The sequence below is a fragment of the Pagrus major genome, chromosome 2 (assembly GCF_040436345.1).
Source record: "Pagrus major chromosome 2, Pma_NU_1.0".
Lineage (NCBI taxonomy): Eukaryota > Metazoa > Chordata > Actinopteri > Spariformes > Sparidae > Pagrus > Pagrus major.
In genome coordinates, this window is record NC_133216.1 from 19864460 (window position 1) to 19889058 (window position 24599).

The 24599-nt window shown below is 41.5% G+C and overlaps 1 protein-coding gene across 1 annotated transcript in view; it reads right to left on the minus strand.

Annotated features, from left to right (window-relative positions):
- Positions 1 to 24330, minus strand: part of clpb (ClpB family mitochondrial disaggregase) — a 35708-nt gene extending 11378 nt beyond the window's left edge. Inside the window, exons 1-7 of the mRNA XM_073484842.1 lie at positions 23654 to 24330; positions 23392 to 23443; positions 20060 to 20146; positions 11738 to 11841; positions 10059 to 10187; positions 4174 to 4271; positions 1758 to 1872 (exon numbers count right to left, since the gene is read on the minus strand). Of these exons, the coding sequence (XP_073340943.1) occupies positions 1758 to 1872; positions 4174 to 4271; positions 10059 to 10187; positions 11738 to 11841; positions 20060 to 20146; positions 23392 to 23443; positions 23654 to 24110 (1042 nt within the window). The 5' untranslated portion in view covers positions 24111 to 24330. The remainder of the gene's footprint in view (positions 1 to 1757; positions 1873 to 4173; positions 4272 to 10058; positions 10188 to 11737; positions 11842 to 20059; positions 20147 to 23391; positions 23444 to 23653) is intronic.
- Between the last annotated feature and the right edge of the window lie 269 nt (positions 24331 to 24599).

Below are 24599 nucleotides of genomic sequence, written 5' to 3' on the forward strand. Positions count from 1 at the left end.
ACATCCCTTTCTCATTTGTTGCCTCCTTATCTGCAGCGTATCCCTTCCTCTCTTCCCATCTCCTCATCTCTAAATCTCGACTTCCCCTCTCTGGCTCTTTGGCTGATTCCTGCTCGGCTCACCTTTGATAAAAATAGCAAACAACATAAGTATGAATATACAGTAGACAATGTGTGTTTTTGTAAATATCTTTGCAGATGTCTGCCTCCATGTGTTCTCCTGCTTGCTTTCAGAGTGTGTGTGTGTATGTGTGAGAGAGAGAGAGAGAGAGAGAGAGAGTGATATATTCACTGTAATACTTCTCAAAGATCAATAAGCTGCTCCTTTATCACTGTGCCAATGTCTTCTATGGCTTTCAGGACAATTTGCCATGATAACAACAATCATTCATCACCTTGCCAAAGACTACAAGTCCCACGATTCTCTCCTCCTTCATTGACTCCCAACAAAGCTACACTGACACTTGTAAACGCAGCTCAATCTATAGTTTGTCTTTATGGAAATGTTATTATCTCAAGTTTTTTTGATGAAGTCTTGAACCAAAAATCCAAGTTGTTCTCCTGTTGGTTATAAACTCTGCAGTCTTTGCTCTCATGAAAACAGCTTACAATATCTGCTTCTAGCTTTGGGAGTGAGTTGATTATTTTCACAAATCTGTCCAAGATCATAAAAATAATACACAACAGCCTCTTTCTTCACTGCAAAACCCTTTCTGAACACACACACACACACACACACACACACACACACACACACACACACACACACACACACACACACACACACACACACACACACACACACACACACACACATCTGCGGATCAATACATGGCCTCCATGGATGCCTGGTGTAATATCAGCTCTTTACTGTCTGCTGTGTTATTGTGCTCTAACTCATCCTCCCTCCTCTTCTCCATGCATTACACTCGCTCTCTTCGTCTTTCTGTCAATGCTCAGAGCTTTCTGCTTCTCAGCTACTTCTCTGCTATCTTCTCCCATCAGTGTTCCTGTCTCTTTTTTGTCTCCCATTGCCCCCATCTGTTTTACCCTTGTCTCATCCATTTTTCTCTTCCTGTCCCCGTCACTTTGCCTTTTGCCTGCCCATTCCCGTCTCTGTGCATGTCGAGGAGCGGAGCACGGAGGAACGATGATGGAAAGATGCAGAAAGTGGAGGCCGACGAAGTGAAAGTAGGAACGGACAGAAGGGCGAAGGAGAAAGAGTGGGTGTGATGAGCATCGAGGGGGTAAAGGGAGAGAGAGAGAGAGAGAGAGAGAGAGAGAGAGAGAGAGAGAGAGAGAGAGAGAGAGAGAGAGAGAGAGAGAGATGGAGAAGAGAGAGAAGAGAGACCGAGAGGGGGAAAGCAGAAAGAGGAGGTGGGGGGTCTGTAGTATGTCTCCTCTCTCTGTAATCGTGTTAACTGGCGGCTCCAAGCCTGGCCTCTTCAGCTGTCACACACAAACACACACTCACATGCACACAGCACCTGTGTATGCCTGACTGACAGCTCATTCATCACAATTAACCAATTACAGCCTCCGCCGGTCTGTCTGAACCCGCCTACTGCAGGAGGGAAGGGAGGAGAGCAGGAGAGAGGAAAACAGAAACACACTGAAAAGAAAGAAAAACAGAAGAAGAGGAGGACGAGGCTGTGGCTTCAATCATTTCATTACGTGCACTTGTTTGTTGGGGTGTGAGCATCCCTTTCGCTAAATGTGTGTCTACCTTTTCACCTGAGTGTGTGTGTGTGTGTTTACCTGAGGCCACAGTATTGATGGCCCCCTCCTGTCCAATGATATGCTCCTTCAGCCTCCTCTCCAGGGGGAACCTCCTCCTCTCCTCCGCCTCACGCCGAGCCTGCGCCTCCTGGAACTAGATGGGAGGAAGAAAAAAAAAAAAAGACAAACATACAAAGAAAACAGATAAGACAGCGAATGAATCAGGAAGAGAAGCGAGATATTTCAGGGGGGAAAGCAGCAGAGTAAGAAAAATACTCTCAAGGAAAAAAAACATGGAGGACATATTGAAGAGTTACTCCTCTATCTTTTTATTGTCACCTTTTCCACTTCATCCCCACCACACATGCACTAAAACCAGGAAGGAGTGAGTGGCCAAACACACTCTTGAACTGTTGTGCATAGATGTGTCTGAAAGCGTCTAACTCAGAATCCCTTCTTGACGTAATTATACAGCTGTTCCTCGTTTTTTTTTTTTTTTAACCTTAACCGAATCAGCGTTCTGAGGATAGACAGTGTGGCATGTTATACAGATTGTAAAACCCTTTGAGGGATATTTGTGATTTGTGGCTATATCAACAAAATTGACCTGACTGGACCCTTAAGATCCAGGAAATTGTCGTTCAAAGCAGTTGGAACCATTCATCTTAATATCTTAATTTGTCCAAACAGGAAATGCTTTAGCTATGTCATAAAAAAACCCATGATGTTTGCACGCGCCTCGTAGACAAACAAACAAAAATATCCTGTACCCTGTAAAACATTTCAGTTATGTGACTTTCTTCTAGCATTTTGCTTAAAAGAAACATGTCTGTTCAATAATTTTACAGCAACCTCTGTTGGGCTTTAAACAAATGTGAATATTGTTAAAAATGTAGTCTATCAATACATTATTCGTTTTAAGTTTTGATGCAGTGATTTTGCAGATGATTTTTATTACTTGAAATGATTTCATTTTCCATAATCAATCAACAATCGTTTTGTTAAATTAGGTATCACATTTTTTAAACCCTTGGAGTGAAACTTTTAAAATGATCTAACATATTTTCTATTCTCTACTTCTCCCTACACTCTCTTCCTCCAACTTCATCCAAAAATTTCCCTCCCATTTCCCAGCAGTTATCCACTTTACACCTTCTTCTACCTCCATCAGCCTTCTCTCCTCTAACCCCATCTCCTCTTTTCTGCTGACTTGATCTCTCTTCTCCGAAATCTTTTCGCCCCCCTCATTTTTACACTCACTCCCCCTCTATTTCTTTCTTTAGCCACCCCATGACTCATTCATCCTCTTCTCTTTGTCTCCTCAGACTCCAGCTTTTCACCCTGCAGTGGAGGCAGGCTGTTTATTCTCTCTCTCCATCTTGCTTAGCTCTGGCCTGCTGTCAAGCTGGTGGATAACTACGGATAACTCAAGTTTTATTTAAGAAAACAGCAGACCCCTCTTCTAGTACTTAACCCCTGTGAAATACCAAAAGCTCAGCAGAGAGGAGTCCCTTTGCTCAGCTGATTGTGTAACATTTATAAACCTGACTAAGCCTCAATCAGACTTCCCAATTTAAATCATATTTAAACAACCAGAAAAACAAAAACTATAAAAAAAGAAATAGTATTTTGCAGTTTACCTACAGCATTCTTAGTGTATTTTTTGGTGTTTGTGGTGATGTACATGCCCTTATTTGTGCAGAATGTGCATGCCGATTCATCTGACCAACCTGACATGAATTTTAGGGGATGTCAATAGGAAATACATTATTTTATCACTGCATTTTAGACCAAATACCTTGATATTAATAATGTGACAATATTTTGGAGACAACTGGAAACATTAATTGAGAAAGTGAATGATGACTATTGCATCAATGTATGTTGAGTAAAGGTCTCTTCTTGAAAAAACCTGTGTATTAATAAATATTACAACTTCAGCACCGTCTGTCTTGGCTGCGTGCACTGACTATTGTAATTTCAATGTAAAATGATGATAAAATCAAGGTAAAAAAATAAACATTTAAACTTAATCACAAAATTACAAAGACAAGTCCGGATTATATCTCGTCCCATAAGACAAAAATCTATATAAAGTTGATAGATAATCCAACTTCAGCACGTGTTTTTAACCCCAGTTAACCTCTACCATCTTTCACATCTCTCATCCTCAATAGCACCTGTCACTCAGTCACCAGACACACACAGACCTCCTGAGGAGTGTGTGTTTGTGTGCATGAAGGCAACTAAATGACACAGATGTCTGCAGAGTGAATTGTGCCGAGTCATTCAGACCAGGCTGCAGGAAACAGCTACAGTATCAAAACATTGTGTGTGTGTGTGTGTGTGCATGGAAACTGATGCTGTTTTAATTGCAAAACATTCTGCACAGCTTGTATGGAAGAACAATGAAATTAGTGTTTGTGTCTGTATGAGTGTGATGAGTGTGTCGTACCTTGCCCTCCCACTCCTGCAGCACTGTGCTCACGTCTCCCTCCTTAGCGTAGGCCCGTGCTGTGTGTCCCAAACCATTGGTCTGCAGGGGGTTGGCACCTGTATGATAAACACAAACGAATCAACAGTTTTAACATTAGAAAAATAGTGTTTGTAGACACTTGTAAAATCATCTTAAATAATCTTCATCTTTTACAATAAGAATGTGCACACAGCACCTCAGCAGGAGGGTCAACGCGTCGATCCAGAGAGTAGGGGTTCGGGGTGAGAGGTCACATGGTTCAGGGGTCACTGAGACTAACTGCAGTGAAGCAGGAGGGCCCCGCAATGACCCTGTAGGGGGTTCCATATCTGCAACGCGTGCCAATAACACACTCTTTGACCCCTACACCCTCACAGCAACATCCGGGACTATTATACAATCTATACACACTGCAGGTTGTTTCAGGTTGGGGGCCTTTTTGAGACATAAGAACACACACTTCCACACAGCAGGAGGGGTCAAATGGAGGAAATCTTTGTTAAACGGATCATCTTTAAAAAAACATAATGTCACAGCACGGGTGAAGTGTGCCAGGACTGGACAGTGGCCGGCTTGTCAGTGGAGCAGTTAGCAGTGCCTTCTGCCCTGACCTGTGCCATCGCTCTCAGGCCAGAGTCACCAACACACACGTGCCTCCACATGAACAATTGAAGATTTCCATCATTTAGCCTACAACGAAAATGCAGTACATATACTTGAAAGGATTTTTTTTTTTAGGATGGAAAGCACTCCTTCTGTAAGGACACAACATGACAGCCATCACACCACATACAAATACAAATATGCAGCTTAGGTCTACAGTAGATTCAGCCAACACATGCCCACCTCCAGGTCCAGAACACCAAGTAACAAACACTCCCTTGTCCTGAAACTCGGTCCAAAGGACAGAACTGGAGTCTTTTTTTAAAATGTCACACTCCATGAGTATGGAGTCTAGCAGCTTAACGAATGTCAACAAGAAGGGAAAATCCGTGGCACTCTGATTCCAGTATAGTAAAAATAATACATATAATATTTAATAATATCCTTTACTATTTTATTGACAAGACATTTGGCACCAACTTGGCACCAACTTAGCACCAGTATAGAGAAATGTTGAACTCCCATACTAACCAATAAAGGCCACAAACACTCAAGCTTTTTGCTCTGAATTCATAAAAAGTGATTGTTTCAGTTGGGGCCGTCACAATATCAGATTTTCACTACACGATTATCGCAGAAAAACAAATTCACCATAACTATATAATCACAATCTCTATGGAAAATTAGAAATAAAATGCTATCAGTCACATTCATCTTTAACTTTGTTTACTGTGTGTTTTGTGTCTTGGTGGAGAGAGAGTCTGAAACCGTAAGTGTAAAAAAATAACCAAAAAAACAAACAATTACACTGAATGAATAGTGAAAACGCAAATGGATGAACTGATAAACGAAAGATCCACAAAGCCTAAAATCTGTGCTGGATCATTCACACGATAATATGATATGAGCATTAGTGACACGATATCAGTATTTCACTTTTCAATATCGATATATTGCGACACCCCTAGTTTCAGTAGAATCAGCGCTTTGTCACAGTGATAAACACAATGCAACACTTCTGTTCTTCATGGATTTACTGAAGCCTTATTTCAAGTGGGTTTTGTGACTAGACTCACTGTGCAACAAGCTTTAGCGAGCCAGTCTGAGGACGTAATGCAATTCAAGAAACGAGTGACACTCCTGAGAGGAAGCGTTAAATCATAGAGCAAACTCATTGGAGACATAAAATGTGTAATTCTAATGATGCGTCAGCAGTGAATACATGGAAATCTCTGTTAAATGATTAAAATGAATCACTAGCAAAACTCCTAACTCCTAAGAATATATTCAAACCAGGTCTATCGATGGAGGTTTCCCCTGTACCCTTTCAGCTGACGAGGGCAGATATTTGCACCAAAAATGAACATGACGTGGACAACCATATTAGTGACCACCGCGCTGTACGACAGGATGTTGAAAGGTACATTAAGAACCAGAGGACCCATCTGAAGTTTTTCTGAGTGAGCTTCACTCAGAATACTGTAACAGTGTATGTAATCAATACAGGTGCTAGTCGTTCCTATTGCTCCGAGCACTGACCACAGAGACTAATAATCACTGTGATGATTATCGATAAACCCTTAAATTTTGTGACCTGCTCACGAAGCTATCGATCCTGACAACAAAACACCGCTAACCCCCTCCATCCACCCACCAAAAACATGAGGGAGGAAAGCAATAAAACACACACACACACACACACACACACACACACACACACACACACACAGAGGACATAATAAATAGCATCATTTAGGGCTTTAATATCAGGCCAACCCTCTGGGCCATAGCACTTTATAACAGGATCAACTCTAACGACACTCACACAGACACACACACACACACACCACAGCTGAACATTCACACACACACACACACACACACACACACACACACACACACACACACACACACACACACACACACACACACACACACACACACACACACACAGGATCCCTTCATTAGGAGTGCTTTAGTTATGCCTATTAGGAGTCCCCTCCTCTTTCCTATTTCCTCCTCCCTCTCTTTCACTGCAGCTGGTGGGAGAGAGCCCCTGCTGCTCTTTGTGCGTGTGTGAGTGTGTCCTTGTATCTGTATTGTGTGCGTCTGTGAGCATGTGTGTCTCCTCTGGCCTCCTACCACCTACGGAGCCGTCCATTACCGAGTGCCCCTGGCCACGGGCCTGATGTGGAGCCTGGGGAGGAGCTAGAGAGCTTCGGCAGGTAGTGCGAGGGACTGTGGGCCAAGGAGAGGCCCGAGGGTGGGCCTGGAGACTGTGATGGATGGAGATGTGAGACGAGGGCCGGCGAAGGCCAAAAGAGCAAATCCACGGCTAGTAGAGTAACACGGACGCACACAAACACAGGGGAAATAACAAGGTAGAGGAGACGATGCACACATACATGAGGGGAAGATGCACAATCACACCCAAATCCTCATAGATGTCCTGAAGCTGTCGCAGTTTATAAGATATTTTTGTGATGATGTTAAAAAAAAGGTGGATAGGAGGCTACAAAAAGGAAATGAAATAAGATTTGTCAAGAATAATCAAACCTATATTAAAAATGTGCATAAAAGTCTGTAATTAAGCAACCATTCACACAGAATCACACATGCACATGGACAGTAATGTGTTTGTGATTCAAAGCCTATGATGCCATGATTGCTATTGGCCGTGATGGTGGCGCCAACCCCGACGTGGAACAACCCCACCCAGTCTTTAATGCAATTGTCTTAAAACAAATGTCTCTGCTTTGTGAATTTTCTTACCTTTTTAATTCAAAAATGCGTCTGCAGAACATTTGATCGAGTTAGACGAAGTGATTTGTTTAAGCGTACACAGACGCAGGGGTGAGACGGGCAGACAGAGCTTTGAATGCACCATCCATCATAAACATAAACAAGACATTAATACTAGCTTGTGTGTGTGTGTATTGTGATGGTGGTCAGGGTGTTTGATCCAAAAAATTGAGTGTTTTTAGATCAAAAAGGTATCAGCATAAAAGCTACAAATGTCCACCAAGTTAAAACTCAAACAGATGTGAACAAATTTAAACAAAAGGATAAAAGCACACATGAATATATGAATATTTTAATTCATGAAATGGAGGCTTGAGTGCACAAACACACATGCTCTCACACACACACACACACACATACATACTGACAAAGACACACACATCCTGTGATGGTGGAGTTACCCCAAGGGCATGTTCTGTGCGGAGGTCACAGTTCAACTAGGCCGAGCTTGTTTAAGAGCTGCTCGCCTGGAAACTGAGGGGGATACTCTGCCCCGAGGGTCTGAGAGTGTGTGTGTGTGTGTGTCGGTGGAGCTGAGTCAACGACAGGTGCGAGTGTAATGGGGGTGAATGGAGAGGGGGTATGAACAAGTGATCAATTTCAAATGAGCTTTGTAATACTGTTTATATTACTCGGGGGTGGAAGCGTTAAGATGATGATACATGGAGAGCTTTTTAAAGCTGATGGAGACGATTATGCCTGCAGCTCCGAAGGCTGAATGAGACCATTTAGTTTGGATAGCAGAGATTAAGGTAAGGAGGTCGGCATGTGCCGTGATAAAACTGGTAGCCTTGAGTTAGTCATTTGTTTCCTCAAATTAATAAATCGAACAATAGAATTAGTAATTCTCTCACATGAATTAACAATACAGAAACAATCTTAGTCCATAAATGAACACAAATTTGTGTTTATCCATGTAACTCTATATGCAAAATCAAACCATATGAAATCAAGTGGCTCATTTAGTTTCAAATAAAATGTGTTAAAAAAGGAGCAAAAAAGTCTTGTGAAAAGTGCCAGAAATCAAAAATGGCAAAAATCTGTTTAGGAGGATATGAGCAGAACTGAAACTTATTTTGGACAGCAGTCTTATTTCTAGTCAGGAAGTCGAAATAGTTTATATTATACAGTCACCTAGAAATAACATTTGAACAAAATAAATGGGAGTTTTAATGTGTTTTACAGGCAGTTTTTTTTATTATTTACTTAGACTGGAGGCTTTTTAAAAAAAGTCACACTCCATGAGTGAGGAGTCTAGCAGCTTATAAAATGTCGGCAAAAAGGGAAAATCCATGGCACTCTGATTCCAGTATAGTAAAAATAAAACATGTAATATTTAATAATATCCTTTACTATTTTATTGACAAGACAAAACATTGTGGCTTAAAGTCTTTGTCTATTAAAAGCAAGACACGCCTAATTTATTTTTGAATTTTTTTCCAGTGTAATTTTACTCCTCCTACATTATTTTTCCTCTTCAGATATGATTATCAATATGTTGGCGCCAAATATTGATATTTGTATTTAAAACATGCTGTACACTGGAATGGTGGCACATGTCAACATGGACATGTTGACGTCAGTGTGTGATAAGGAGGTACTAAGCTATGACACTGTGCACTTTCTGTACACTTTCATCTCAGTTTGTGTCAAATTCTGTGAAACTGACAGCACAATGCAGTGAATAAATACATAATTCCGGCCTTTAGTATTCTTCAGTCAGACAGATATAGTAATCAATCATTAGATGATTGTCTTGCAATGTATCTATTATCTCAAAATCTCTGTATCATGATACTATTATTATCGGCAGCAGCGTATCGTGAATCATATCACATCGAATCATGTGACTGTTATTCCCACTTCGACACCAAATATCACTGAAAACTGACCACTAACAAACACATAAACACACAGGAATATAATGAGCAAAGCAGCTGTCAAATATAGACTGACCATTACACGGCCTAACAACAGATAAAGACATTGTGTTAAACCAGGGAGACTTTTCCCTTTTGGTGGACGATATAATTGAGTTCTGTCTGTTTGTTTTAGCTGAGACTGACTGAGTTCAAGTGACAGCTGCATCTTTTTTTTTTTGCAGTTATTCGTCATGGACTTCTAAGCAAGGGGGGGTGAAAAATCCTCCGAACTCTTCCTTGCTTTCTCTGTATTATAAGTGATCAGGATGGAGCATGTCAATCAAATCAAATCAAATCAAATCAAATGAGGAATAAAAACATGAGCCACAGCGAAGGCAAGACTACTACTACTCACAATTTAGGTGCATGTTAGAGAATCAGCTCACACCACCATGATGTAGAACTGCAGAGTTGTTACGCAAACTGCTCACAGAAACATCTTATTCTCTGTGTGTGGATATCTAGACCTCCAGAGGTCTGTTGTGGATTCTACAGTGAGATTAGGGATGAGGTTGGGCTGGGTGGGGTATTACATACCAGCTTCTAGCAGCATGCTAACAGTGCGGGGGTCATCAGCGAGCGTAGCGTAGTGAAGTGCTGTGCAGCCACGGAAGCCGGCCCTGCTGCTGAGCCTGCTGCTGAATTCATCCTCTCTGGACACGAGTACTGCAGGATTAGGGTTAGGGGACAGAGAGCAAAACATAGAGAGAGAAGAAAGATTAGAACTAAAGACAAACAGAAATCAAACACACAAAAAAGCCTGATGGGAACATGATTCATTTAAGATTTTTTACTGAATTTCATGTTAATTTTTGATACAACATAAACTAAAAAAGGGCATGTTCTTTTAATGACTTTCTACTCAAAATTGATTTGTCAAAAGGAGTGCAGACACGGCTCCAATTTGAGAAGCAACCAGTGTAACTCTGATGATGAATTAACACACAACTTTAACTGGAATGTTTGAGTTTCTAAATCTGGAAGAACTTTCTTTAATCTATTTACAGTCAATGTTAAAGATCCACAAAGTGTGACAACGATAACACTGCAGACTACAAAATTGTCTTTCCTGTTTCCAGTTTTACTCGAGTTGTTCATTTTCACAGATTTAAGCTCAACTGTCCGACATGATAGAAATAATGTGCGTTGCGTTTTAAGGGTCTCCTTTGCTGCGCTCCTTACTAATAATAGAGACAGTCTATCATTCTCTCCTTACTTCTCTTTTTCATAAGAGCACTCATCTAGTGCCACTCCTCCATCATCCATTTTTATTTTTTCCGCCTCCTTCCTCTCCTCCTCGGTATCCATCAATTCCTTTCATCACTCGCACCCTCTTCCTCCCTCCCTCCCTACTCCCTCTATCCCAATAACTTTGTCTCATCCATTTCCTGACTTCCTCTCCCTCCCTCATCAGCCGACCCATTTCCTCCAATCCCTCCCTCCCTCCCTCCCCTCATCACCCCTCCAAACATCCACATCTTCTTCCTTCTCCTCCATCTTTAACCTCACCCTCACTCCACCCACCGCTGCTCCCTGCCTTCTTCCCTTCCCCTCACTCGTTCTTTCACTGCCTTCCTCCTTTCATTTTTCCTTCCTTCATCAGTCTTTCCCTTCCTCCATCCATCCCACTCTTTTTCTCTATCTCTCTGGCAGTCTCTCTCAGTTGTGTGTGTGTGTATGTGTGTGTGTGAGAGAGAGACAGGGCGGGATAATCATAGCTAACCCAATAAAGCGTCGCACAGGCCCCCCTAGCCCATCCATCAGTGTGCGTCTGGGAAACGCTTCCCCACGCTACGCCGGCCCCACGTGGACCCAAACCTGACAGCCATATAAATGTCTGCAATATACATATCCCATATAAATATGTCTGCAGAAACCCAACACAGACTAGGGGGGGTAAAGTGTGTGTGTGTGTGTGTATATATGTGTGTGTGTGTGCGCGCGCGCTTGTGCCATCTTGTCTGCGTATGTGTGTGAGCTCGGAAGAAAAACAAATAAAACACACACTACTTGTCACAGAACATATAAAACAAATAATACAGAAGAAATGAAACATGTACATATATGCAAATCTTTATGCAAATCATAATGTCTTATAATATCTGGTTCAACACTTAGGATTCATATGTGTAATAAAGCAACCACACACACAAACACGTGTGATGAATGTGCACACACAGGCACAAAGTGTTTTTTTCTTTTTTTGTTTCTTTTACCTTCCAGTGAGTGGATGCCTTTCTCCCGCGAGGTGTCGTAAACATTGTTGAAGTGATCTCCGGCGCTTGGGTCGGCACCGGCTTCCAGCAGAACCTTCACCACACTGGAAAAAAAGAAAAGACACACACATTTAAATGCGTGTAATAATGTGCACACAAACGCTTTCCACGGTTATAATTCAGTATTTACAGCCACCAATGCTGAAAGATACAACCAAGTCTATGGGTCGGCGATATGACTAAAATCTTTGGTAATATTAATAATGTGTAGTTAACAGGTAATAAGGCCCACACACGTCCAACGCCTATAAACAGTATTATGCATTAGTGAGACTAATAGCATCATCAACACCTTAATAGTTCGATTATAAGACATTTTTATTCCCCTATAAAGAAACTTTTTGACAGTCTAGACCAGCCATCCCCGAACTTCAGAATGACGTGACCCAATTTGAAATCAGAAAATCTTCTGTGGTCCACACAAACTCAGATCCTGTTATTGACGCAATACAAGATACGTGCTGATGCCACGTACTGACCTCAACCTGCACCACTGCTTGCATATTAACAGGAAAAAGACTTTAACACAACACTGGATAAAAACAGGTTGGATGAATTATGAATAATTTGTAATTTAACTACCTCGTTTCACCAGTTCAGAATTATTGTTTCAAGTGATTATTTAATCATAAATATTTGAATGTAATTTGAAACTAAATCGCAAAATTGAGCATTTAAAACGTGGCCCAACCTTTGGGAATCACTGACCTTGTCTGCTGAAGAATGTTTATAAAAGCCTTATGAGTTTCTTACACTTGTTTATAATGGCATGACACACATTTGAGTTTAATCCTTTTAGTCTAAAAAAAAAATTAGTTTAGATAAAAGTTTAATCCTCAATCTCACCCATGTCATTGTTAAACCGTAATCAAGCATTTTTAAGTTTTTTAAGATCAATAAGTGTATATCAAAGGACTTATGAACCTTGTAATGAAGTACATATTAATCTCATTAAAGCAACAACAAAGCTGAGTAAAAGGTCTAACAAAGGCGTAATAGGTAAGTTAGTTAAACTGAATAAATGTGTTTGTAATGCTATTACAGTCATATAAAAGGCTTTAATTAACGTTCTTAAGCAATCTTTCACAAGTGCTTATAAGTGTCTTATTATCTAACAATAAATGTGTTTATGAAGCTATTATTTACACTTATATCGTCTGGCCTGACATATTAAAAGGATAGTTACCTCGGTATAAATGGAATAGGGAACTCTTTTCTAAAAACACAGGCAACATTATCGGCCACAGCACCGCAATGTGTTGGCAGGTTACAGGAAGTAGGATGTAGGACTGTACGAGACTTCTTTTATGTCTTCAAACATAAAGATGACCCTTAAACAGAGCATCTCCAACCTCATAGTTTGAAAACAAACAAGCTGTACACAGATGCAGATGCATTTATCCACACAAAGACTCTTTCACCTGATTTACTTCCATTTCTAGTCTGTCCCTATGTGATGGATACACTCCAATAGCTGCTTCCCTCCCTCCCTCCCTTCAGTACACACTTGTCTGCTTCGTAACATGTACATGTGTGCACATTGAAGGGGCAAGGGTCGGGCCTGTTTCCGGCGCCGTTGGGGGGGTTTGTGTGTCGTAGTGGGTGTTTGTGTGTATCCCTTCATTGGAGCGTACACCCTTATAGAACAAACACGAGTACCTCGGCAACACCACTCACTGTGACCCAACGGACATTCCAGGTACTGTCTCTCCGTCTACAGAACACACCAGCACACGCTTTTTACCACCATGAACATGAGCTGTGGCTTTGACATTGAGACACAGACATGCACGTGAATACACACAGAAGCTAGCCAGCTAGTCTGTGCCGAATGAGAGCGAGAGCAGGGGCAATGGCCGAAACATGAACCCTGCCAGTACGCTGCCGGCTGTCATTAAACCTGTGACTATGTAATGCAGCCTGGAAGGGAGTGATGGATCATTTTCACCTAAATGGTTATGGCATGGGGCCTGAAAGGGCTTAAATGAAGCAAAATGATTGTTCATAGGAGGATGAGGTGGACGTTTTAGAGCGACTACACCACGTAACAGGCTTCTCTCTGGGATAACCTGTGCTCTTTAGAATGAGTACTGACGTCAAGGAGGTATGAGGTTAAGAATGATGGGGCAACTGCGTGAGTCAACTCTCAAATCTGAGGATATTTTAACAGGACAAAATGCAACAAAAATATAAAACACTGGGTTTGACGAGAGACTGAAGCAGTAAAATATTTGAAGCATGTGTCAACATATGGAATTAGGAATGAAAGATAAATCAGAATATTTGTTATTATGATTATTATTATTATTATTATCATTGGACTTTTTCATGGCTTTGTTGGATCGGACAGCTGGAAGGTTGACAGGAAATGGGAATGAGAGAGAGAACATAGCCTCTGTACATGGACTGCAAACTCTACTGAGCTACTGGGGCGCCACGACCCTGCATTTTTTTCAAATTAATTACTGTATAAAATGTTTTTAACAAAATAGAGAGAGAGCTTACATATTCAAATTGCTTGATTCATCCATCTAAACACAAAAATACTTAGTCTACTATTACATGGGATAAAGGAACTAGAAAGTATCTGTTATTTTTACTTTAAGAACACAATAGAAACCTCAAAGATTTATCAAATAGTCTGTGACTGATTTATATATTTTTATAATAGTTTCAGCTGCAAATGAAATCTGGTATCGATGTGTGTTGGTGATATCAGTACAGTAGGGCTGGGCGGTATGGCCTTAAAATAATATTACAATATTTTTAGACCATATTGCGCGATACCATATATACCTCGTTATCATGAAAACCTTCTTGTTTTGTTTTTTACTGTGGTATCACATTGCATATCGAGAATCATGGAATTTCTCTGGTATTGGTATTGACCACTCAATTTCTAGTATTGTGAATTACCTATTCGAATAAGCCAAATTTCCCTTCATCACATAATCAAAATGTGAGCAGACTTTGGTAGTTTGTTTCATGACTACAGAACATGTGTGTTCCTGTGGGAGAGCGAGTCTGAGAACAGCCTGGCCAGGTCTTTGTGTCTGACCTTGCTGAGGCGGTATAAAGGACTATCGGGGGGTCCTCTTTTGTTACTGTATCACTGTGGCTGGGGGCGGCAGGGGGGCCGTGACCCACAGAGGGCTCTCCTCTCACCCTCGCAAGCACTTCTACAAACACATGGATGCATCCTCCGAGACACATACAGACGCACACAAACTCAAACTACGGTTGGTCACACGAGGTTGGTCAGGACTGTGTGAAGAAATGAGATAGTGTGAAAAGGGTTAATGGCATCAGAAAGGTAAACACAGAGGGATAAAGAGAGGAAAACGGCAGAGAGGAGGAGGAGAAGGAGGAGGAGTGGATGAAAGGAGGGAAGTGCAGCTAAAAAGATGAAAGAGAGGGAGATTTAATTACACAGGATAGTGCTAAAACTAATGAGCTTTTGAAAACAGTTTATAGTTTTACTAATCAACTGATGATCAAGTGGCTAACTTTATTTGGGACATTTAGGAGGAGAGTTGCAGCACTAATTTGAGGCCAAACTGAAGGCATGCAGAGGTTAATTAGGTTAAACTCCCATTTTAAAGGACTGGGCCAAAAGTTAAAATTACAGGCTTCCTAATACGATGTTATAAAGACCGAAACAACATTATCTGTAAATTACAAGATTATTTTATTTTCATTAAAGAAAATTCAAAAGAACAAATGCTTGAAAGTTAAAGAATGTTCTCTCTGCTGTACCACCATCTACCTCTTGTATCGAGATCTTGAAATAATGATCACTCTTAACTTATCAGGCTGGTTGGTAGATTCCGAGCCCGTGCCGAGGTTTACCAGCAGGTGACTGGTGTTTCTGCTCGGAGCTGGTGTTAGTTTCCCATCGTTGCCCCGGAGGGAAGACAGGAAACAGACGCTTCCGTCTCTCCTGGGCTATAATAGACACCCGAGCTGAACTGACCATCCATGTCTCTGACCACCTGGCCCAGACGCTGGACCTCACTTGACCTCATCTCATCTGGTGCACACCTGGGGTCACATAGATGCCAGGAAGAGTGTTTCACTGCACTTTGTTACTTTTTCATGTAAGCCAAATAGCCTGATTCTTCAACATGTAATTTTATTTAGCAGCATGTGCTTCGCAGTGTTCTTTTTTTTTTAGTATAACATGTACTGTACATTTAGAAAACCTAAATGAGATGGCAAATATCCTCAGCTTATAAAAAAAATACACTCCAATGTTTTACTTTTTGTACAAAGAACTTGCAAATTAACCAAACCAGCACCTATCCATCCACACATCCAGGTAAACAGCCCCTTTTATCTTACTGGGCAGTCCTGTGGAAAACCATTTACCCCATGGCATCATGACTCAAATCGCTGCTGTTGGGCACAACTTAGCTCGTTGTGTTTCATCCCCATCCTTATCAAAAAAAGTCATAACATGCCATTCATAAGGTGCCCATCAGGGGTGGATGGCCAACAGGTAGTCCATACAACATTGTGAGGGTATTTCTGTATCTACAGCTCATACTGTGAAATGTAGTCAACAAAACAATAACAGCAGGGACAATATAAGTATAATGTTTCAAAGACCAACCTCCTTTATAGCATTTTAAAAGACAAGTTCACCATAACTGAAGTAGATGGGTACTTGTTTTAAAAAGGTGCAATACGTAAGAATTGGCAACCCGTTGAATTCATACTCCGGGGGGCAGCGTATCACCAGAGGAACCGCTAACTGCTACTAACTGTAGCTGCCCATAGCTAGTTCAACCAGTAAGTTGTGCAGCTAGTGATCCGGACTGGGACTTCAGAGCACCAGGGGAGTGTTTAGATGAGGAATGCTAGCAAGCAGTAGTGGACGACTCAACCAACCCTCTATTGCTCTTGTGGTAAAGAGTGGTATTACAAGTCAGGAAGGGTCAGGTCGAGCTGGTTAGCACGCTAACTTCAGGGTATAAGGTAAATTTATATGTCATTTTTTGAACAAGGGTTGAAAAACAAAAAAACAAATAAGAAATGATTGTCCAATGTAATTCAAATCTGTGGAAGCCCCGAGAGCCCAAACTGAAAAGCTGTTATTTACTTCCATTTTTACCCCGAAATCTTCACTGTAGCTGCTTAACTAAAAGCGTTAGTGCACCCCATCTGAAATGGGTGCATGAACTTGACTCTGCCCAATGTATGTCTTGAAACAAGTCCAAATCTACTTCAGTTGTTCAGGAAGATGCTGCAACAGTATTTTGCCGTGAAACTTCAGAAATGTTTAGTGGACTACAAAACTTGGGGCGAGAAGCTAAAGACGGAATTTTCATTTTTGGGATAATTAATGGCTCCTGATTATCCATCTACCCACTTCAACCCTTTTCTCTGTTAAACTGGCTGTGCAGTGTTAAAATGTTGAAGTTCATGTCCAGCTTTCCACAGCTACTGAAATCAAGGTGATAGGGATCTCTCATTTGTATCCTTAGGATAATTACAATTTTGCTGAAAATGTTGGCAGTGTACACATTAAAAATTGTTACAATTTTAAAACCCATCAATGTGGCTTTAATGTGGCACAGGATAGAAGGCCCTCCAGTCTTTTATCACATTATCAGTAAGGGAATATTGTTTGAGTGTACCGGGAAGAAAGAAAGATATCCAATTAATGATAACTTACTTCTTACCATCACAATGGTGTTGTATCGTGACCAAGTGATGATAATATTTCAGTGGGAACTCTCTGGTGAATTCAATCACTATTCAAATCCAGCTAATCCCAGTCCCAAACCCATAATCCCACTCCACATCACTCTCTCTCCACATCTAAACCATTCTCTCCTCTCTTTCCCAACGAGCCACTCATCCTCTCATACCATCATCCCTCCTGGTTTCGTACCCCTCCCTCCTGTCGAGTCGCTCGGCCGACAGGTCGGAACGGTCAACAGGCGTTACACTCGGCTGAGCGCTCATTGTGCACGTGAATGCAGCGAGGGAGGGATGGAGGGAGAGAAAGAGAGATGGAGATGGGTATTGTACGTTAAAGAGTGCAAACAGTGGGCCAGGCCCTGCGCCTCCCTGATTTAGCCCCACATCAAAGCTAAGCAAACACACGCCCCCCTGAAGTCTCACCCTTAATTCTTACACACACCCCTCTACTCCACCCCTGATTCCCTCACACAGCCGCACCTCGACCCCCGAACACAAGAGAGGCTGCCTGGTGAACACCACAAACAGTCAGCTCGGTGAAATCCTCTGCCTCTGACACACGGTTATCACTTCTGGTCCAGGAAAATATAAATACAGTGTGAGAGAGGGGTGAAGTAATTCAACAATAAGATCCATACTGACACTCTAGCTACAGGCTAAACCTTGTTCATGAGTAATGTTCCCTGTGTTTTCACTTAACGGCTGCAAATAAAGTTGTGTGTGACTGAGTAATAGGCAGTTGGCCTGTAAGATATTTGCTATAAACTCCCCTCGTCTGTGTGTTTGTGTGCACATGCATCCTTACTTGTTGTGCGTGCAGATATAATCTTGTGTGTGTGTGTGTGTGTGTGTGTGTGTGTGTGTGTGTGTGTGTGTGTGTGTGTGTATCGAGAGACGTGCGTGACTGATGTGTGTGAACCGATATTCTGTCTTCCCTGCAGCAGCGACGGCTCACTGGGGGGTTGGAGGACGGGATTAAACACAGAGGAGTGTCACTGCCTCGCTGAGTTATAGCACTCATAACACACACACACACACACATACACACGTACACACAAGACAAGGCAGTGGCACACACACACACATACACACGCACACACGCACACACACACACACACAGTGAGTACAGACACAAACACACATACAGCCAAATTTGTATCCAAAAACACATTACATGCATCAAAATGTCAAAGACAGACAATCGCTCAGCACATGTCATCTAAATATTTAACACTTAGTGAAGCTCAAACATCAACACAAAGTGAAATAATCAAACCATGTGATCGTATTACAGACTAGATAGTGAGTGCAGGAGAGTATAATGATTAATCTTACAATTAACTTTATGACTGATTATCATTTTGGTTGAATATTGTGAACTATGCCCATCAGAATCTCTTTCACAATCAACGTAAAAGTGGCAAATTCTCACATTTGAGGAGCCTGAACCAGCGGATGTTTGCTGTTTTTCATCATATAGGACTTAAACTATTGACAAATTATCAAAAATTGTCAATTGACTGCGCTTCAACACTTCATTAACTTTATATAACATTTAAATCTACTACAAGGAGTTTTTAACTGGTTATGAAACAGTCTCAATTTAATCCTGATGCCTCTATATGATCTACATAAGCTAAAAAGACCATCAGCAAGAACAATAATTATTCCTGTTTAGTTTTTCTTAAAGCCTGCCATGGGGTCTGCGTGCAGACTGGAAGAGCCTGTTCACATTTTCCCAGGCAAAGCTACAGTGAGTAGGACGTTGGCCAGTTAAAAAGAAGCAGGAGGAGATTTTTCTTTAGATCATTTTATTTTTGACATTATATTTTGTGGTTTTTACGCTGGAAACACTACAATGGTTGTCCACAGAGGCCTCCAAAATCAACAAAACATCAAAGTTCCTTGTAGTAGCTTCAAGTATTAGAACACTTTAATATAAAACGCAGATCATGCGCTCCAAAACCTGCAAACATTGATTCATCTCACATTTCCTCCTGGTAGCAATCACACTCACAGTTGCAGATGTTTCAGTTGCAGCAGCATTAATTAGGAACGAGGAAGGAGCAACTACCACCCTGAGATTTAAAGTATAAGCTCATTTGAACCCATTTTCATATACAAATTTCACATTATGCTTCTCACAGGCACATGAGGCCCTTAAACAAAAAAAGTGACCACACAGTCCTGATTGTTGCAAAAAAAAAAAAAGAAAAGAAGAAAAAGATCTCTAAATTGGATTTGGCCCAGCCTTAACCTCGGCCCCTCTCTGTGTTGTGTGTGTTCTGGGGGCCAGGAGGCTAATTTAATTTGTTGGACAGAGAGATGGGGGACCGGGTATAGACCGTCTGTCAGTCTGAGAGTCGCACTTTGCACTTCTGAAGACCTACTGTAACAACTAGAGCAGGGACATGGATGACATATGCTCACACGCTAACTCAAGCAGACAGCTGCGTGGTACCCAGACACTATATTACTGTTACATATGCTCACCAGAGAGGGTGTCTCAGAGTTGTAATACACATGATATGTTCAGTGGATGAAACACACACAGACCTGTGCTGTCGGTTCATAGCAGCAACCATGAGTGCGGTCCATCCGAGGCGGTGGCGGTGATTTGGGTCGACCCCCTCTTTTAACAGTCTGATGGGAAAAAGAAACAAGTGGTTTTAATTTAACATCGCTATTAACTTCAACATATCGTAGAGAACATCTTAAATAAGTGTGGTATCAAAATAATAATAACAGACAAATATCAAGATATAATGATACTAAAATAAAGATCTGTTTATGCTTAAGAGAGAAAAGATGCACAAAGGATGGAGATATGGCTTTCCATCTGCTCTGTGACTGTATCAAAGACATGCCTTGTTAGACACACCAGCATGAAACCAGCTCATGATGTCACACACTTGCTCCTTGACCAGTTAATGTGTCTGTTTCTATAAGCCAGGTGTGTGTCGAGTCTTCTGCCCGAGGGTATGACATCAGGTACTGGAGTGGCACAACCTTATAAGTGTGTGTGAGTGTGAGTGTGTGTAAGTGATCCGTCTGTCGTCTCTTGTGCTGAGAAGGCAGACAGTGTGTGTGTTTACAGTCAACACAGTGGCCTCTGTCTGGTCTGCACTCAGCTCTGAAGCTCTCTGGCTCCGCTTTAACTGCCTGGTCTGAATGCAAGTATCAGGAAAATGGCTCACCAATACAGCTCCATGTGAGCTTTTCAGGGGGCAGAACCTGTTTATTGGCATTGGTGTTGTTCGTGTCCAATTGCTGAGATTATTCAATAAATTTAAAAATGCACTACTTTGGCTCTGTTGCAGCATTCTTTCTCTGTACTCACCTCTATGATCTTACTCAAAGTCCTGCCCTCAACACTATCTAACTAGATACACATCACATATAATTACCTACTAAGACTGAATAAGCTGAATATGCAAAGTAACTAGAAACTAAAGTTATCAAATAAATGTAGTGGAGTGAAAGTAAAAGGCAGGAGAAAATGGAAATACTCAAGTAAAGTACCTCCCAATTGTACCTAAGTAGAGTACTTTGTAGTTACATTCCATCACTGCTTATAATTAACTTCACCACTAAGATTTTTATTTTTATTTATTTATTTTGTATTTTATCAGTTACCAAATATCAGTTATCGGTCTCCATGATTACAAATAATCAGTGTCGGTATCGGCCCTGAAAAAGGCCATATCGGTCGATCCCTCCTTCATACACTTATTGATGTTAAAATGCTACCTCAACATTATAATATGCTTCACCACAGTTGTAGTACAACTGCTTTTACGCAGCCTGTGTGAAAACGAGACCTCTCTCTACTCCGCTGCCTGTCAGCAGACACACCCTGACACTCTACCACTTGTATAAACTAAACCAAAGCACTTAACACATCTGTGATGTACTGTCTGGCTGACTGTCTCACTACACTCTCACCTTCACCATCTGCCACATGGATATAGGTAACCCAAGCCACCAAATGGAGACACACATGGATAGACACATGTACAGTGTGCTCATGTGCACTGATATGAATACCCAACGACATGCTGTACACACACAAGCACAGATTTAACACACATTTAAATGATTACTGCTACTACTTACTACTCCATGTAACCATATGTGCTAATATATATCACTTGTTTTTTTTATATTTTTGTGTCACAGAGTTTCAAAAACAAATTGTAGGATCATGACCCTGTGCTTGTGTTTCTGACTACTCTGTGAAGACTTCTGTCTGTTTTCATAGTTATTCACAATTTGTAATGCCATATTATGGAAAGAACAGATGTGACCGAGAAGTACTATCAGCTTTTGGGAGGCTTTTGTTGACGCTCTCTGCCCGTGTAGAGAAATAGGGGGCTATTTTATTTCAAATTAAGATCAGCCTCAGAGCAAGGCCACATTTTAATTTGTGTTTGAAAATAAATAAATAAATAAAAATCGAGGCACATGGTTGAAACGGAGCTCCGAGTCACTGAGTGTCACATCCATCCTCTTCAGACACACATTTACCCACACACACACAGATGGGCCTCTTCTGCCACCTGGTGGTTACTGGTGGGAGTACAACAACAGGTGATCGAACTGTGTGCTTTCAGTGCTGCAGATGATCCTGGCTGTTCTAGAAACTGGCCTCAGCTTATAAAAGCCTATATAATATCAACAAGACTAAAGAGCATAAGATGATGGCTAATTTACAAGAGCTGTGTGGCAAAATAAGATGAAAGATTTCACAGTGAAAATTCAGAAATCTTTTCTACTTACTAGAGCCCATTACAGGTTAATAGATAATTGACATATCATAATGCAAAAATCACTGGATGGAGCTACTAAGGATTTCTTTATTCAAGTAAATGGAGTTAAATGTCGTTCAGGTTGACAATGACAAAATAAAGTGTAGCACTATTTCTGCCTTAATATTTTGATATTTAGACAATAGTGAAATTGCATTGAACTTGCAGGGGATATGGTCTCCGACAAAAAAAAAAAAAAAATCACTAATAAAATAGGTAAGACCTTAAAAACTAGTCATTTAATTTCACATAGTAGGGCTCTGACGATACTTAAATTTATGACTCCTGTACATTACTTTGAAAAATATCAATATTTGATGCCATGTTCAATGCCACAAGGAAAAACTGATAGAGATTTTTAGTCAAAGATAAATATAGCAAGACTTGTGTACTGTGTGATAAGCACAACAGCTTTTAAGGTATTTGGATGTGAGTAGGCGGTGTGTCAATATTTTTGACAACTCTATAGCATAGTCAAAGAAATTTGTACCATTTCATATTTACACATTGTTTTACACATACCAACTTCTCAGTCATTTTACGTTTGTGATTTTATCACAATATCACACAGTCCTGCTTATATTGTCAACTGATTTTAACTACAGACTAAAGATAGACTTTATAAATTTGTGCTGCTAAGAACAATCCACCAAGGTAGTTCCTCCTGTCCTCATCTGCAAAAACAGTGTGAATACGATGGCTAAGGCTCCACTTCAGCCATCAAATTTAGAAAATTTAAATCAACTAATTTTCATCATGGTTACAGGAGGTTTTGTTCAAAACACCCCAAATTACAGGTTCAGTTCATATTGTTTGAAAGTATTCAGATACTTACTTACTAATTAAGTCTACTGTCATCATGACAAATAAAGGTAGAATTTGCTGTTCCCTGGCATTAAGACTAAACTATGAAAAAATGTACCAGCCATACAAAACGTAACCGTAGCCGCCTTAAATCGGGTGGTTGACAATGGAGTGAGCCAAGGATACATATCCATACCATGGTACTATGATGTGCATGTGTGATAAAATGTTGGGTTTGTTTGTGTGTGCGTGTGTGTGAGGGGGTTGTGAGGGTACCTGGCAACATCTTGAGAGTTATTGGTCCTTGCTGCCTCCAGGAGAGCATCACCTTGTCATCGCAAAGACAGAAACAGATACAGAAACATTACACAAGGACAATACAGATAAATACACATTACCAAATTATCGATCTGCCAATTTGACTTTTTGAAGCCAAAATGGGTTGTAATTAGTTATCAATTTATAATATTTTGTATACAAAACTCATCTATCATTAACAGCAAACCAGTTATACCATGACAACACAATGACAGTCTACCTTTGTTGTCAGAGTCTTTCTTCAGGCAGAAAGCCACAGCTGCAGCAGACAGCACACCGACAGATGCCGCTCCTGCCCGGCTCGATCCTCCACCTGTCCCCCGGCCCTCACCTCCGCCGCTCTGCCCGCTCTCCTCCCAGTACTGGTTGTTGTTGCGCCCTCTGCTGGCCAGAGCCGCCCAGGAGCTGCGGCGGTTCTCCAGGTTGGACAGCCATCTAGGGGCGAGGTGGTGGTACTGCACCGCTGGGTTCACACTGGTACCAGCGGTGTCCTCAGCCAGAATGCCCCTCCTGGAGACACGGGAGGTGGACACGATGGGGTTGCGGTTGGACTCCGCCGGTGTCTCGCGGATGCTCTGGCACGCGGCGCCGCCTGCGCTGGTCTGGAGCACGCGACTGCACGGTGACAGGCTGCGCGACCTTCGCGCTATTAGCCTGGTGGGAACAGATGATAACATGGCGATAAACTCACCGAAAACGAAGCGGGGGATGAAACCCTCAGTCTGGCAGTAACTCCAGAGGGGAAGGGATGTCCTACGGCCCAAATACACCGCGTTTATCCCGATGTAACCGCCGCTATACTTCAATTTACAGGCAGCTAATCTAGAAACACCGAGACGAAAACAACCGCTTCACCTCATCGTAGCGTGGATGTCACTAGAACGCGCGGTGCATCCTGGGAAATGATGTTTTACTGTGGAACTTCTGCGTCAGGCGCAATGGCGAGATGTGGATCTGCAACATACTTCCGTGTTTGCTTAAACCGGGTTAGACTGCAGTGGGGTGGGCCTACACAGGACAGGAAGCAGCGAGTCTCTCACATTTCTGTTGCCTGTCGTCCAATAGACACATATACGTATATATGTATATGTGTCGTTGGAGATTTCAGCAAAGACGTAAAGCAATACTGATGAAAGGGCCTCGCGACGAGGTTTGCTGAGTTTGCG